This window comes from Sinocyclocheilus rhinocerous, unplaced genomic scaffold (genome assembly GCF_001515625.1).
Source record: "Sinocyclocheilus rhinocerous isolate Xijiao unplaced genomic scaffold, SAMN03320098_v1.1 scaffold447, whole genome shotgun sequence".
NCBI lineage: Eukaryota > Metazoa > Chordata > Actinopteri > Cypriniformes > Cyprinidae > Sinocyclocheilus > Sinocyclocheilus rhinocerous.
The window spans coordinates 234,015-247,788 of record NW_015648653.1 but is presented as its reverse complement, the minus strand read 5'-3'; the positions used below and the strand labels follow the sequence as shown (position 1 = coordinate 247,788).

At 35.8% G+C, this 13,774-nt stretch overlaps 1 protein-coding gene across 4 annotated transcripts in view; it reads right to left on the bottom strand.

The window, feature by feature from the left end:
- Positions 1–13,774, bottom strand: part of LOC107710163 (MICAL-like protein 1) — a 25,864-nt gene continuing 12,090 nt past the window's right edge. For 2 of the 4 annotated variants that reach the window (XM_016514896.1, XM_016514897.1), the window contains exons 3-16: positions 12,718–12,859; positions 11,730–11,830; positions 10,822–10,946; positions 10,128–10,690; positions 9,935–9,998; positions 8,894–9,285; positions 6,226–6,557; positions 4,432–4,566; positions 4,046–4,172; positions 3,166–3,256; positions 1,726–1,799; positions 1,494–1,608; positions 1,285–1,331; positions 1–1,199 (exon numbers count right to left, since the gene is read on the bottom strand). In XM_016514896.1, coding sequence (XP_016370382.1) covers positions 1,075–1,199; positions 1,285–1,331; positions 1,494–1,608; positions 1,726–1,799; positions 3,166–3,256; positions 4,046–4,172; positions 4,432–4,566; positions 6,226–6,557; positions 8,894–9,285; positions 9,935–9,998; positions 10,128–10,690; positions 10,822–10,946; positions 11,730–11,830; positions 12,718–12,859 — 2,433 coding nt within the window. In that variant the 3' untranslated portion in view covers positions 1–1,074. Of the gene's footprint in view, positions 1,200–1,284; positions 1,332–1,493; positions 1,609–1,725; positions 1,800–3,165; positions 3,257–4,045; positions 4,173–4,431; positions 4,567–6,225; positions 6,558–8,893; positions 9,286–9,934; positions 9,999–10,127; positions 10,691–10,821; positions 10,947–11,729; positions 11,831–12,717; positions 12,860–13,774 lie in introns of those variants that run through there. The other 2 variants (XM_016514899.1, XM_016514900.1) reach the window with 2 other exon arrangements.

The window sequence follows — 13,774 nt, the reverse complement described above, 5'->3', positions numbered from 1 at the left end:
TTTTTGGCACAGAACGATGCACACAGACGTGTGCTGTTTAGATCTGGTTTCGTGCTGGAGAGCTGCAAGTCAGTTATTCACATTTCATTCTCTTTTTTAAAATGTAAACGAGTGTAAATGTCAACACAAACAAACTTGTCTAAAGCACTGTATTCTGTCAGGTAAAACATGAGCTTATGGATGCAGTTTAAAAATCTGCTATGTTCCAGTCGGTACTCATGGTCGGAGGCTTTTTAGTATATATTTATATGTAGTTATGTTTGAACTAAGTTTAATGGTGCAACTCTCAAATATTTAATACTGCGTAATTTGTAACTTAATATCCATTTAAAACTTTTTTTTAAAAAATTAAACAGCTGGTGCAACCAAACCCATGCAGACAAAAATCAACAAATCCCTGTTACTCATAAATCACAAAAGCATTCATGAGATGGAAATGCTTCACTCTCCCTCAACAATATTTTAAACTGCAAGTCTGGTAATTCATTTCTCCATTCATCTCAACAACGCTTCTTTAATTAATCAGATGAAAGGCCTGGATGGGGCAAGAAGACTTTCACTGCAAGTTCTTTTTCTCTTCAATATGGACAGAAACACAAGAAGCAGTATTCATAAATAAATATAAACTCAGAGAACAAGATTAAATTATGTTTTGCAAAAATTAATGTCATACCATCTAATGGGCTTCCTATGACCGTAACGATGAGTTTAAAAGAAAGGTATGTGTTAAACTTTGTCAGGGTAATTTAGGACTCTCAATGTAATGTCAATCACATTCAGTATCAGTTTTCTTTTACTTCAAAATGTCGAGATTAAAGTAAGATTATATATTGGTTGAGCCTTTCAAGATTTTTTTAAGTCAAAAATTTTGTTGCATCTAACTAAGACAGTGTTAATTTTAGTTTTTTAAATTTTATAAACTGCAGTAGTGCAGTAGTATATCAGTTCAGCTGCTACTACCTCAAAGGCAAATTTAACATAACTGGCTCGGTTTTATAGCAATATATTCAAAAGTGTTAATTAGACATGTAGTACATCCTTTTTTGCTTCTCTTTCCTTCACTAAGTTTACCCTTCAACCGTTCTCTTTTCGGGGACTGTTGTCCTTTACTCCTTCATTCTTGGTGCTCAGTCTCTTCAAAACCTTCATGGGCTTAAACTTCCCTGCTTTCTTCTTCTGCTCAGCCGGTCCATGGAACTCTGAAAAGAAATACAAGAATCAAAGCAAGATGTATCATTATGAATGAGGAATGAGAGAGTCAGTGAAAAGAGAAATAACACTGACCTTTTTTCTTTAGCATAGCAGCTACTAGTTTGTCTTCCTCCTCCTCCCTAAAGCAGAAATTGATGAACTCCTCAAAAACAGCATGCAAACTTGATACTGATGACAAAATTACTTTCCATTTCATATCAAATTTACAGAAAAACAGCTTAGCAGAGACACTCAAGCTCAGGATCAGAATGAAGCAGAGTGCATTTGCACTGACTGATTACCTCTGTCTGTCCAGATCTATGCTGTTAACAATCTGGTTCCTCTGCTCAATTATAGTGACAAGTTCTGCCATCAATTGCTTTTCCCTGTCTTTGTCTTCAGCTGCCCATTCTTTCTCTATCAGAGATGTAAGCGATTGGGAAAGAGAGATAAAGGAGAGATTGAATAAAGAATGGCTGTTATTTGAAAGAAAGGAGGAGGATTTACTCACAAGGCTTTTGTGTTGTTTCATACCTGGCTTGTTAAGTAAACATCTAAGCTCATATTCCACATCGGCCTGCCTCTCCTCCAGGTTCTGCTGCTTGGCTCTAAAATCCAGATACAGATAATACTCAGACAGAGATTTTTCCTGTTTCATATTTAACTTAAACCCAACTGTCCTCCATTGTTCTGTGCAGAGGTCCTGAAAATATCAGGCTGACATACTGTATATTATTATTATTATCATGTTGACAGATCTGTGGACAAGAACTGGCAAGAGCCATGACTGTTAACTTTTAGCACCTTGCTATGGCAGTGGTTCTCAAACTGTGAGCAGCAATCTGGCAGTAGTGTGGCTGCATAAAAACTATACATTTTAAATTAAAATGATACATGTACATAAAATGATAATGTCAAAGTAAAAAATTTGGTGTGCATAATAATTCTAAATATATATAACAAAGTCTGCTAACAGACTACATTTCACTGCTATCCTGCATACTCCCAGTAGGGAATGAGTGAATGAATATGGCGTGAGCAGAACAGCTGTGTTCAGCCTGACTGCATTTCTTCTAATGTAATTTCTGGGGTACTACGCTGAATATTGTTTTTAATAATGGCTCAAAATTATCAAATGGTTTTGGTAAGAGGAAACTGAGAACTATTACAAGCTTGATCGTCATGGAATCACGTTAATGAGGATGAGGATCGAATTTACTTCATAATAGTTTACATAAATCTCCAATCAGCAGAGTGTTGGTTGCTTAAGTTGTGTGCATTCAGAGTTCAAATGTTTTTGATTTGCTTTCATGTCATTTCTAGTCTCCTGTCATTTTTATTTTCTAGAGCGGTCAGAGCTGCTGACTTCAGCGTGATCCACACAGCAAAAATAAACCGTGCGCTGAAACTAACTTTGGCACCAGATGCTGTAATCTATTAATTGAACAGGGACATCAGATATATGGATAGATACACTCTGACAGCACATTTGAGGATTTAAGATGGAAAAGGTTTTGAAAAGAAGACATGCTTTCTCAGATAAAAAAAATTAAATAAATTAAATTAAATTAAATAATAGAGGAGCCTAATGCATAAAATGTTAAAACCATGCAAACTCAATCAATATCTCCTAATTCATCTAGGGCATGCAAATAAAAGTGATTTTTTTTCCAGAAAGAGGTCCATGCATATAAAGACAGTCTCACCCTTCTCTAAATAAATTAAGACTGCCTCTAAATTCTCTCTATAAACTGATGTTCCAACATTTTTTAATGATAGGGATGTTATTCAATTATAAATGTAAGTTTGAGATTATTTTCCATCATACGTTTTCTCTGGAGAGGATGCAAATGGATACCATACCATACACAAGGGAAGCCTCACAGTTTAAGAATCAATGTGCAATAGTATGTCAACATAGTATGTTGTTATTAATGTTACAACATTTTAAATGTATGCAAAAAATGTACTTACGTGTAGACCAGTTCAGCCTCTCTCCGTACCAGTAAATGCTTTTCCTGAATAAGAGTGAACCAGTCAACAAGTAGATGTTCCTCCTCATCATCTGAATTGACAAAACACAGAGACACTCAGTCAAGTTATTAAAAAGCAGCCATGCCCAAGATCACGCACACTGCTCTGTTCGAACCAGAAATGGGCTCAGTTTGGTTTAAATTTTTATAAAGTTTTGACTTGAGTTGTTAGTTTTGGGGCTCAGTCTCAGACTGATCAGCCTCTATAAACCACATAACAACAACAAACAATAAAAAAAAAAACACTGATTAATCACTTTCAGTTCACCCTTTCAAGAAAAAATATGATTTTATCATTTAATATGACTATACAATAATAATAATAATAATACATAAATGTAATCAACATTATTATTAAATATATATTTTATTATTATTTAAATTATTAAAATCAAACAAATCAATAAATACATATTGAAATTATTTGTAAAATGAAATTTTCAGAAAAAAATTACAATATTTATGGCAATCCTAATTTCTTTCAAATGTTAAACTATAGAGCTTTTATTTTGTTGGAAAAACACTGGTAGGCCATAAAGCTTCTCTTTTGTTGACAACAAATTTGAAAACAATTCTTATTACAAATATTGAAGATGGTTGGTGTGCCTTGCGTTTAAATGCACGTTATAAGTGAGCCAAACTCACTGTGTCTGCAGAGATGGAGTTTGCGTGAAACAGCATTAACTGTAAACGGAGCCACTACAGGACACTGAAAACACTGGATCATTAGCTACTCTCAGAAATATCAGATCCTTGACTAATTCATATCTCATTAGCACAGCCGATGTTGGAAGTTCTTCTGTAGCATGCAGTTCTCTTACCATTCGAACATTCTCGTAAGCTCTTCTCTAGATCCACCCCTCTCTGCTCTAATTCATCCAACCGTTTCTCCAGATTACTCATCTCTACATGGATGTCTTCAACTGAGATATACTGGTCTGACTGTACCTACCAAATACGATGACAGGACAGGAAATTATAAGCATGCACTCATTAATATATGGGTGGTAAGAGACAAATGTCTGATGAAAAAGTCGAATGGTTACTACCAAACTACTTTTATTCTGACCTTTTATATAGACTAATACATTTTTCAAAATGCAATAAAAATATTATTACTACTTTTCCATATTCAAAACCATATTCAAATTCATGATAGTTAAAAAAATAAAATAAAAGTAGCAAGAGGCTGTTGTCTGTGCCTCACTTTGCGTTTAATGAGAGGAAATCCATGTCCAGGAGCAGGAGGTCGTGCAGGACGGGGCCCTTTTGGGGGTCTGGATACAGAAGAGCTTACAGTGGTGGTTGTCTTCCGATTAAATGGATTCTCTTTACAAGTGCGCTGAAGATGACAGTGATGAGAGAGCATTAATCAAAGATATTGAACAATGAAAGTAAGAAAGGAAAGCTTCTGGACTCTGGAGGATTTCCTGGATCTAAGATGTGAAAACTTGAAATGAAATCTCGTACACACACTCTTCTTGTCACAGCTGCCCTGTTGCTTGATCAATTAAAAGGGACATGAAATGCAGTTTCTGATTTTTATATTATGTTTCTCATCGTTAGTTAATGAAGTCTGCAAAGTTTTTTGCAGCAATAAAGATCCGATATTTGTAAAAATGACCATTTTCCATCTGCATTTTCACTCTGTGAAAAACACTCAACTTCAAGGGGTGTTACCTCTTGCAGAAAAGGAACTAAACACCAACTGCGGTGTTTGGCTAACTTCATCGCACCTTATCCACAGCCTTCTTTACAGAATGTTGTGCATTTTATGAAACTTGCAGTATGTTTTTAATGTAACGTAACCTCTTTTATGTGTACTAGGGATGTAGCGATTCACCACGAGCCGGTTGAAAATCGATACAAATATGTGACGATTCAAATCGGTCGAGATGTTAAACAAATCGCGATACATTTGGGGGTGGGAGTTTATATGAATGTATCTCTGAGGGGAACTGACTGTCTTTAGAAAAGATTAGATGATATTTTCTTTTCATCACATCTCTGTATAATTCATATTAAAGCAGTTCATAAGCGCTGCACTGCTTTGTTTACAGTGGTAACCAAGGAAACGCTGTATCCTGCTGCTCCATAAGCGCCACCTGCTGTCAGAGAGTGAATCTGCATCTCATTCAGAGCTTCTGCTCTTTGTTTCGTGCAGATGTTTTATGTAGTGTAGTTTCACAAAACTAAAGTCAGAGCATTCTGTTTTTGCTTTAAATTTTCAAATTATGCAATCTAATTTAGATTTAAAAAACTGCTCATGTAGCATGTATTCAGCATCTTTGTTTGGATTGAGATTCAAATGCAGTGGTTGCCTATAATTTTGAATGGAAAGAGCACAGGTAGCCTTTGTTTATATGAAGAGACATTTCTTTTCATTTATAATTTGTCTTAAATCTAATTTTGTTTAGAAAAAATCGTAAGAAAATCGAATCGTGAAATCAGTATCGTGAATCGAATCGTGAGTTGAGTGAATCATCACATCCCCAATGTGTACATATACATATTTTGATTCTACATTTTATGACCCCTTTAAATATTTTGCTACTAAACTTTGTTACATTTCAACAAATGTCATTACCTCCCAACAACAAAGGTAATTACACTTGCTTTCTTTGCCATTTACCAATAACTGCATAAATACATGCCAAGTATCTATTACTAGTTCTACAGTACCGCTTTTGAGTTAGCCTTTGAATTAGTAATAAGGGTTTGGGATGTTGAATCAGTGGCATAGGTAAGTAGTTCTACACATAAGAACTGCCTTTTTAGCACAAAAAAAAAAAGTTTTGGTGTGGTAACTAGTTTAAGCGGAACAATTTCTCATTTGAATTTAAATTCTAATATGAAAATAGACAGTTAATTGAATTAAAATAGGTTTTGACTATTTTTGATCAAGTAAATGCTTTGTTGGTGAAAAGAATAGGAAAGCATAAAAATTTCTTGACTGATTCAAAACTTTGAACAGCAGTGTGATCTTGACAGTAAATCTAACCTTTCCTGGAGCGCTGGGTGTCTGTGAATAGGGGGACGGTGGTCGTCTCACACTGCGATTGGTTTGTGGAGTAGCTGGTGCTGAGCTGGTATTGGTAGGTGGTGGTGGAGGAGGCAGGTTTGGAGAACAGTGAGGTTGAAGCTTAGTTTTTTGGGACAGGGCAGAAGCAGGAGCGTTGATTGATGGTTCAGACACACTCTTGGTAAACAAATGGTCCTCAGCAGCAGCAGGTTGCTGGGGGACTGCACTGTGGTCTGAGGAAGAGGAGGAAAGGCTCTCTGTGCTCAGAGCTAGAGAAGAAGCAGGAGAGGAAGTCTGAGATGAAAGAAGAGCTAAAGAACAGCAGGAAAGAGATGACCCGGGAAAAAATATATAACAAAAAAATACATACATGTGAGTAGTTAGTCAGCTACAATATAGTGTAACAACCATGGGGCCTCAAACATTTGAGAGGGCTGTAGGACGAGTTAAAAGTATTTATATAAATAAATTATTAATATATTAAAATATTCTAATTCTAAATGAAAATGCTCAGTTTACACCAGTGTGGCCGCATAAAAATCTAATGTTTTTCAAGTTTTACCCCACAGTAACTACAATTTTTATTGATTAAGGTCATACAGTTCTTGAAACTTCATGAATTACTAAATAAACTGTGATGAATTCTTAATTAGGGCTGTCATGATTAGGGCTGTCAAAAAAAAATTATAATTTCGAATATTCGTCGAATTGTATTAAACTATGCATACATACATGATGCTGTTTTGTTTATAGTTGTTTAAGCAACTTAATTAATTATAATTGGTTTATAAACATTATTTTAAACATTATGCACTTTTTTCACAGATAGTCATGTTCCCTTATGCTTTGAAGAAACGTGCATTAGTAATATTTTGCTCGATGCGCCCTCTTGTGGCTTCAGGAGAGAATCCAAAAGCTTTTCTTCGCCCTAACTGAAATTATGCATTTTAAATTTGAATATAATAATTTAGTTTTTCAGCCATTTTGACAGCCCTAGTCATGATTCCTCGATTAAATTAAGAGTACTCGATTATAAAAAAAATCCTCGAATGCATTTTGCCCATGTCGTTTAACCGGCAAAATTCCACGGACAAGAATCTATGAAAAGCATTATTAGACCATTTTCTAAAGCTGCATGAAATATTAAAACCATTTAAAAATCATAATAAAGCATAGTGCTGTTGTGAATTTACAAAGCTGTGATTTAATTAAATAAATATATGTGCCGTGGATTTAATATGCGTTTTATTTTTATGCATGTAGGTTGAGTGCATCTCAGAGTGGCTCTGTTCACATTAAATGCTGCTCCACACGAACAGTTATCATTTACCATCTCAAACTCCATCTTTGCATATGCTGTGAGTCTGAGTTGCTTATAAGGTTCATCTGGGAACAATGTGCACCATTCTATCTGATTTACAAGGTAAAACATTCATAAACCTATGCCAATCGTCAGGCCATTGGCGCCCTCTGCAGGCATTTGATATAATACATAATGTACATAAGTTATGATTATATTGTTTTATTACATTATGTATTTTATATTGCGTCGAATTTAAAATAAAAATCCACATTCGAATGTAAAAACGTTGCATTCGAATTTTAGGTGTGCGTTAAGGAGGTAGCCTTATCAGTGGCACACGAGATGCGATGACGATGTATGTCATTGCATTTTAATGTTTTTGTTAGCCTATCCAGTTGAAGCCACTAGATGCGGCGCTGCTGCGTTGTTAATTACAACTATTGTGGGAAAAGAGAACATCAATGCGGAGATGATGTTGTTTACGTCAAAACTGAAATCAAGCCCCACACGAACAGTTATCATTTACCATCTCAAACTCCATCTTTGCATATGCTGTGAGTCTGAGTTGCTTATAAGGTTCATCTGGGAACAATGTGCACCATTCTATCTGATTTACAAGGTAAAACATTCATAAACCTATGCCAATCGTCAGGCCATTGGCGCCCTCTGCAGGCATTTGATATAATACATAATGTACATAAGTTATGATTATATTGTTTTATTACATTATGTATTTTATATTGTTTTATTACATTTACATTTAGTCATTTAGCAGACGCTTTTATCCAAATCGACTTACAAATGAGGACAATAAAAGCAACTAACAAAAGAGCAACAAAATATTAGTGCAAATGACAAGTCTCGGTTAGCCTAACGCAGTACACGTAGCAACATGTGTTTTAACACATTATTACATGTGTTTTGTTCAATAAAACCATATGATTACTTGCGTTTGATATTTTATTTGAACCAATTATTCTTGCCTCATTGCTATGTATTTTAAGTCATTTTAAAGTCCATTGTTTGCTTAGGTCTATTTTTATTACCAAAAACAAAAAAACAAAAAAAACCGGATTACTCAATTATTCATTAGAATAATGGAAAGAATAATGGAAAGATTACTCGATTATCAAAATAACTGTTAGTGAATTAATTTAATTAATTAAATGTAATTAAAACAAGTTGGAATACCTATATACAGCAGAAATACAGGAAGTATTGTAGCAAATAATGGTGGTAGGGGGCACCTTTCAATATTATAGTGGACGATTCAAATTCAGTCTTCACCGGCTCTTAAGTTATGTAAAGCAAAATATATGATGTCAGACACTGTAAGCAACTAACCTGATGTAGAAGAATTCGGAGCTTTGGGTGCTGGTCGCTTCTTCCTTCGGACACTTATGGGACTTTCAGAAGGGGCAGGACTTTGTCTTCTTGTGTCCCCAGATGTGATTTCAGAAGCCTGAGTGATCCCATACCAAGGATGACTAGCCACCACAGGACCAGGGGGATCTTCAGGACATGTTTCTGGCTCTTCTTCCTCATCATTATCAAAGGGATTTGGAGGAGAGGATGGTCTTGATTCCTCCTCCTTTTGAGAAGGAGATGAACTAGTGCAGGGAGGTATAGCTATACCTGTGGGTGGGCGAGGTGCTGGTTTCTTCTTGGTTTCTGATTGGACAAGAGCCAGCCAGGGTGGGTCTTTTGGTTTAGGAGTGTCATTGGCCTTGCTAGAGCTGGGGAAGGAATGCATTACAACCACTGAGAGGAAATCACAAAGAGATACACTACTGGTCAAAAGTTTAGAATAATTTAGTGTTTTATGTTTTTGAAAAAATATTATGCTTAAACTTATGCTCACTAAGGCTGGATGTATTTTATGAAAATGACAGTAATAATTTGAAATTTTATTAGTATTTAAAATAACTGTTTTCTATTTCGATATACTTTAATATTTATAATAGGCCCACCAGTAACTTTAGCCCTGCTTCAGTGTCACATGATCCTTCAAAAATGATTCTAATAAGCTTTTTTATTTTATTAATATGAATTATTATTATTATTATGATTTCTGAAGGATCATGTGACAGTAATGGCTACTGAAAATTCTGGTTTGCTGTTTTCAAATATATGCAAATGTAAAAAAAAGAAAAAAGAAAAAAAAAGTTTTATTTGAAATTGTAATCATTTTTCACAATGTTACTGTTTTTACTGTATTTTTGATTAAATAAATGCAGCCTTGGTGAGCATAAGGGACTTTTTTCAACAACATCAAAAATCCTAATTATTCCAAATTTTTGAACAGTAGTGTACATAAAAAATAAACAAAACCCGAAGAATGCATAATAAGAGATAAAGTAAAGGAGATGTCAGCAATTATCTTACCGAGCAGGTGAGTGCAGTCTTTCTCTTGGCACAGGAGCCTGAGGAATTTGAGTATCAGGATCTCCTAGAACCACAATTAAAAGACAAACATTACATTTAGCAAATATAAAACATGGAAACAACATGTAATAGAATGGCCAGAATAATGTTAGACAGTTTTATGAATGCAGACAAGATCAGCATCAGTGCTCACCATTGACAATAGGGCTTTCAGAAGGTCTAGGTGGGCGTGGCCTGGGTACAGGCCGAGGAGCAGGGGTGAGCTCAAATACCCGTCTAGGTGCTGGAACCGGTCTACCTTCTGCTGCAGTAGTCTTCACCAAAGTTGCTGGCCCATCGCCATTGGCTACATCAGCGGCTGGCTTGTGGTCTTCTTGTTGTGTGTCCTGATCCTCCTCTTCAGATTCATCAAAAGGATTTGGTGGACTAGAAGAACAAGGTGCTCCGTGCTCTGTCTCGACTTTTGATCTGCCATCTGGTTGCTTACTTGATGATTTTTCTATTTCTGTTATTTCCTCTTCCTCTCTCTCCGGGGTGATCTCAGCATCGCTGTGTGATGCTTTAGATTCTAAACTCCTATTGTTTGGGTCTTCTGGGCTTGTTGAGGTTAATTTGTCTAGTTGATTACTCATATCTGAATGACCATTCTGATTGGTGGAGGCAGACCTGGTGAAGTGGTGTGTGCAAACTAATGATCCAGGATCCTCTGTAAACTTGTAAGAGCCAGGAAGTAAAGTTCTGCTGCATTCCCTACATCTGAGATAAAAGCAGACATTCTCACAAAAGCAGTGATGACAGCAGAGGGAATAATAAGTAATGTTATTTTTAAGCTTTAAATAATAGAACAATTCAGATACAGATGTTATGCTAGGCAGTTGACCATTCACCTGAAGCAGTTCCGATGATAAAGTTTGCCATCAACGAGGATCCTCTGAACCAGGTGAACATGCTTTCCACAGACTGAACAGATGCTGCTCAGAGTACTGCGTTTTGGTTGGAAATCTGCACCAGACTATGTAGCACCAAGAACCAGGATGAGGATGGAAGGTTAAAAAAAAAAAAACATGGAAAGGTTTGGTAGAAGAAAAGATGGTGAGATCCACTGATGTTTATTTGGATCCGTATTTCAGATTTTTTGTACTTTGCTAATACTTTGGTCTGTATAAATATGCATACAAGACCAATTACATACATACTTAACATTATGGCATTACAAAATTGGAACACATTTCTTCAACAAGCAAACAATGTAAAAAAAAAAAAAAATGTTATACTTTGAAAACACAGGATGACAATACAGATGCTTATATCCAAAGTAACACATTGAGAAATTTTACTGATAGCCAGAAAGAGAAACAGAAAGGATAAAGGACAATAAAGAAAAGGAGGAGAATTCTGTCAGTGAATGGGGGGCATAAGGAGTATGGGAGAACATTTCTGGAGAAGCAAAATTCTCTGAACTCCAGCTCACAATATCTACCACAAACCAAATATGTGATTTAGCTCTGACTGCTGATTTCATAAATGAATTAGAGCAAATGGCAGAGTATTTTGCTCTGAATACATGGAATCAGGCCAAAATGAGATCTCACTGCTCTCCATCTTGTGTAATAATAAATTCCACTCCACTTATGGTGCAACTGCAAATCTTTAAATGTGGTTAAAAGATTGAATTTTCGGAGAATTTGTCTATGCTCATACAGAGTGGTTGTTAGGTCTACAGCTATCCAGGTATTAAGATTTTAAAAAGAACAAGAAAACGTCTGCTTTTTAAAAACAATGTTGTATTCTTTACCTCAGTCCGAGTGTCACGGCCCTCTGGAGGAGCAGATGGTCTCTTTATGGCTGGTTTGATGTGACCAGGACCACCAGGGCTCTTTATTTTTGTGGAGACAGCTAAATAGAGGATACAAACATTCAGTAGCATGTGTCCAGCATATTTTTCTACATTAAATGTACTAATTCAAGGAATATACAATACAATTTGAGTTCTTTTGACAGCACAGGGGACATACTGTCAATTACACCAGAGATATAGCTAAGCCAAAAGGCAGTACAAACTTGAAAAAAATTAAAAAATGGCATTGATTCATAAACCTAAACATAAAAATAAAAAATAAAAAAATCTGGACAGGTAAATTGCTCAAACAGCAAAGCTGGTTTGTTTACTTGCACCACCTAATGGTTAATACAGTGTAAATCAGTTCAAACCATTTACATGCAAAACAATGAGAAATAAATTAATCCTAAAAACTGCAACCCAGTGTGAGGCGTAGTGCAAACCAAATCATTCTTATTCAATGCAATCAGGTTTGGAAATTTATTGTCAACAAGAACATAGTTCTTTCTGACTATGGATCTCTTTTTTCCCCCCCATTTTCGGTGTTTACTGCAATGTGATACTGCTTAAATGACTCATGTATTACAACACCTCAGAAAATCACTTGCACTTTCAGTCACACTTGCAGTGTTCTGTGACATGACATGCGCTCAGACAATGACTGCATACAGAAATATATTGCAGAAAAAAATAAGTGCAGCACTGCAGTCATTTCACATCTGCTGCTAAGATTTGTACAAAATGGACAAGAATTTAATCTTAATGGATTGGCTCATAAGAGTCATTTGTATGCGACTGACACTACACACAGAATGTGCTGCAAGTTTTTTTATTTACTAAGCTTTGGGAGAGATTATAAAAAGGCATTGCGGTTGTCTCTCTGTGTGTGTAAATAAAATGTTAGTATAAGTTAGCACATCTATTTGCAGTGTTCAATACTCACTATGAGATTTGTTGGTGAAGTAGTTATAATACTGAGATACATAGGTGATGATGCTCAATCTGTCAGGCACGCTCATGGACACCATGTCTTCTGGATCCAGCAGGGCTGGAATACCCAACTCACTCTCAGCAACCTCAAATGCCTTTGAAACGAAAAGAGAGAGGTCACATAACAGCAGAGCATAAACAACCAAATACAGTGCACAAAAAGAATTATAATTATGGCACAAACTGTTATATTAAACACAAAAATAAAAAATAGTGCTGGGCTTTTAAAAAAACAAAAAACAAACATACAGCAGTCCTAAATGTCTTGTTTTTCGTAATGATTTTGCCCATAAGCTTTTAAAAATAGCAGATGACAGTGATAAACACCTATTTTATCAATAATAACAACCAAATGATTATTATAAAAAATACTTAACTACCAGTATCTACACTAGCTGTAAGTCTATGGCTCTGCAGTTTACAGTTAACATTTTGGTATTTATATTTTGGAGCTATAGTCAATGTCAACTTGCATTTAAAGGGTTAGTTCACCCAAAAATGAAAAATCTGTCATTTATTACTCACCCTCATGTCGTTTCAAACCCGTAAGACCTTCATTCATCTTCAGAACACAAATTAAGATATTTTTGATGGAATCTGAGAGCTGTCTGACCCTGCATAGACAGCAATACAACTGAAATGTTCCCAAGTCCAGAAACATAGCAAGGAGATCGGTAAAATAATCCATGTGACATCAGGGGTTCAACCGTAATTTTACAAAGCTACGAGAATACTTTTTGTGTGCAAAACAGAAAAAAAATAACGACTTTATTCAACAATTCATCTCCTCCGCGTCACCCTGTAGCGCCATTTTGGAGAGTATCCGCTGGACGTAAACAACGCATGCTGTTCTGTGTCAGCAGCGTCACGCCGGATCTGTTTCCTACGTTGTTGTGATTTGATCTAAACGAAAACAGCGTATCCATGTGACGCAGCTGACACAGAACAGCATACACTGTTTACAGGGTGATGAGGAGGAGACGAATTGTTGAATAAAGTCGTTTTTTTTT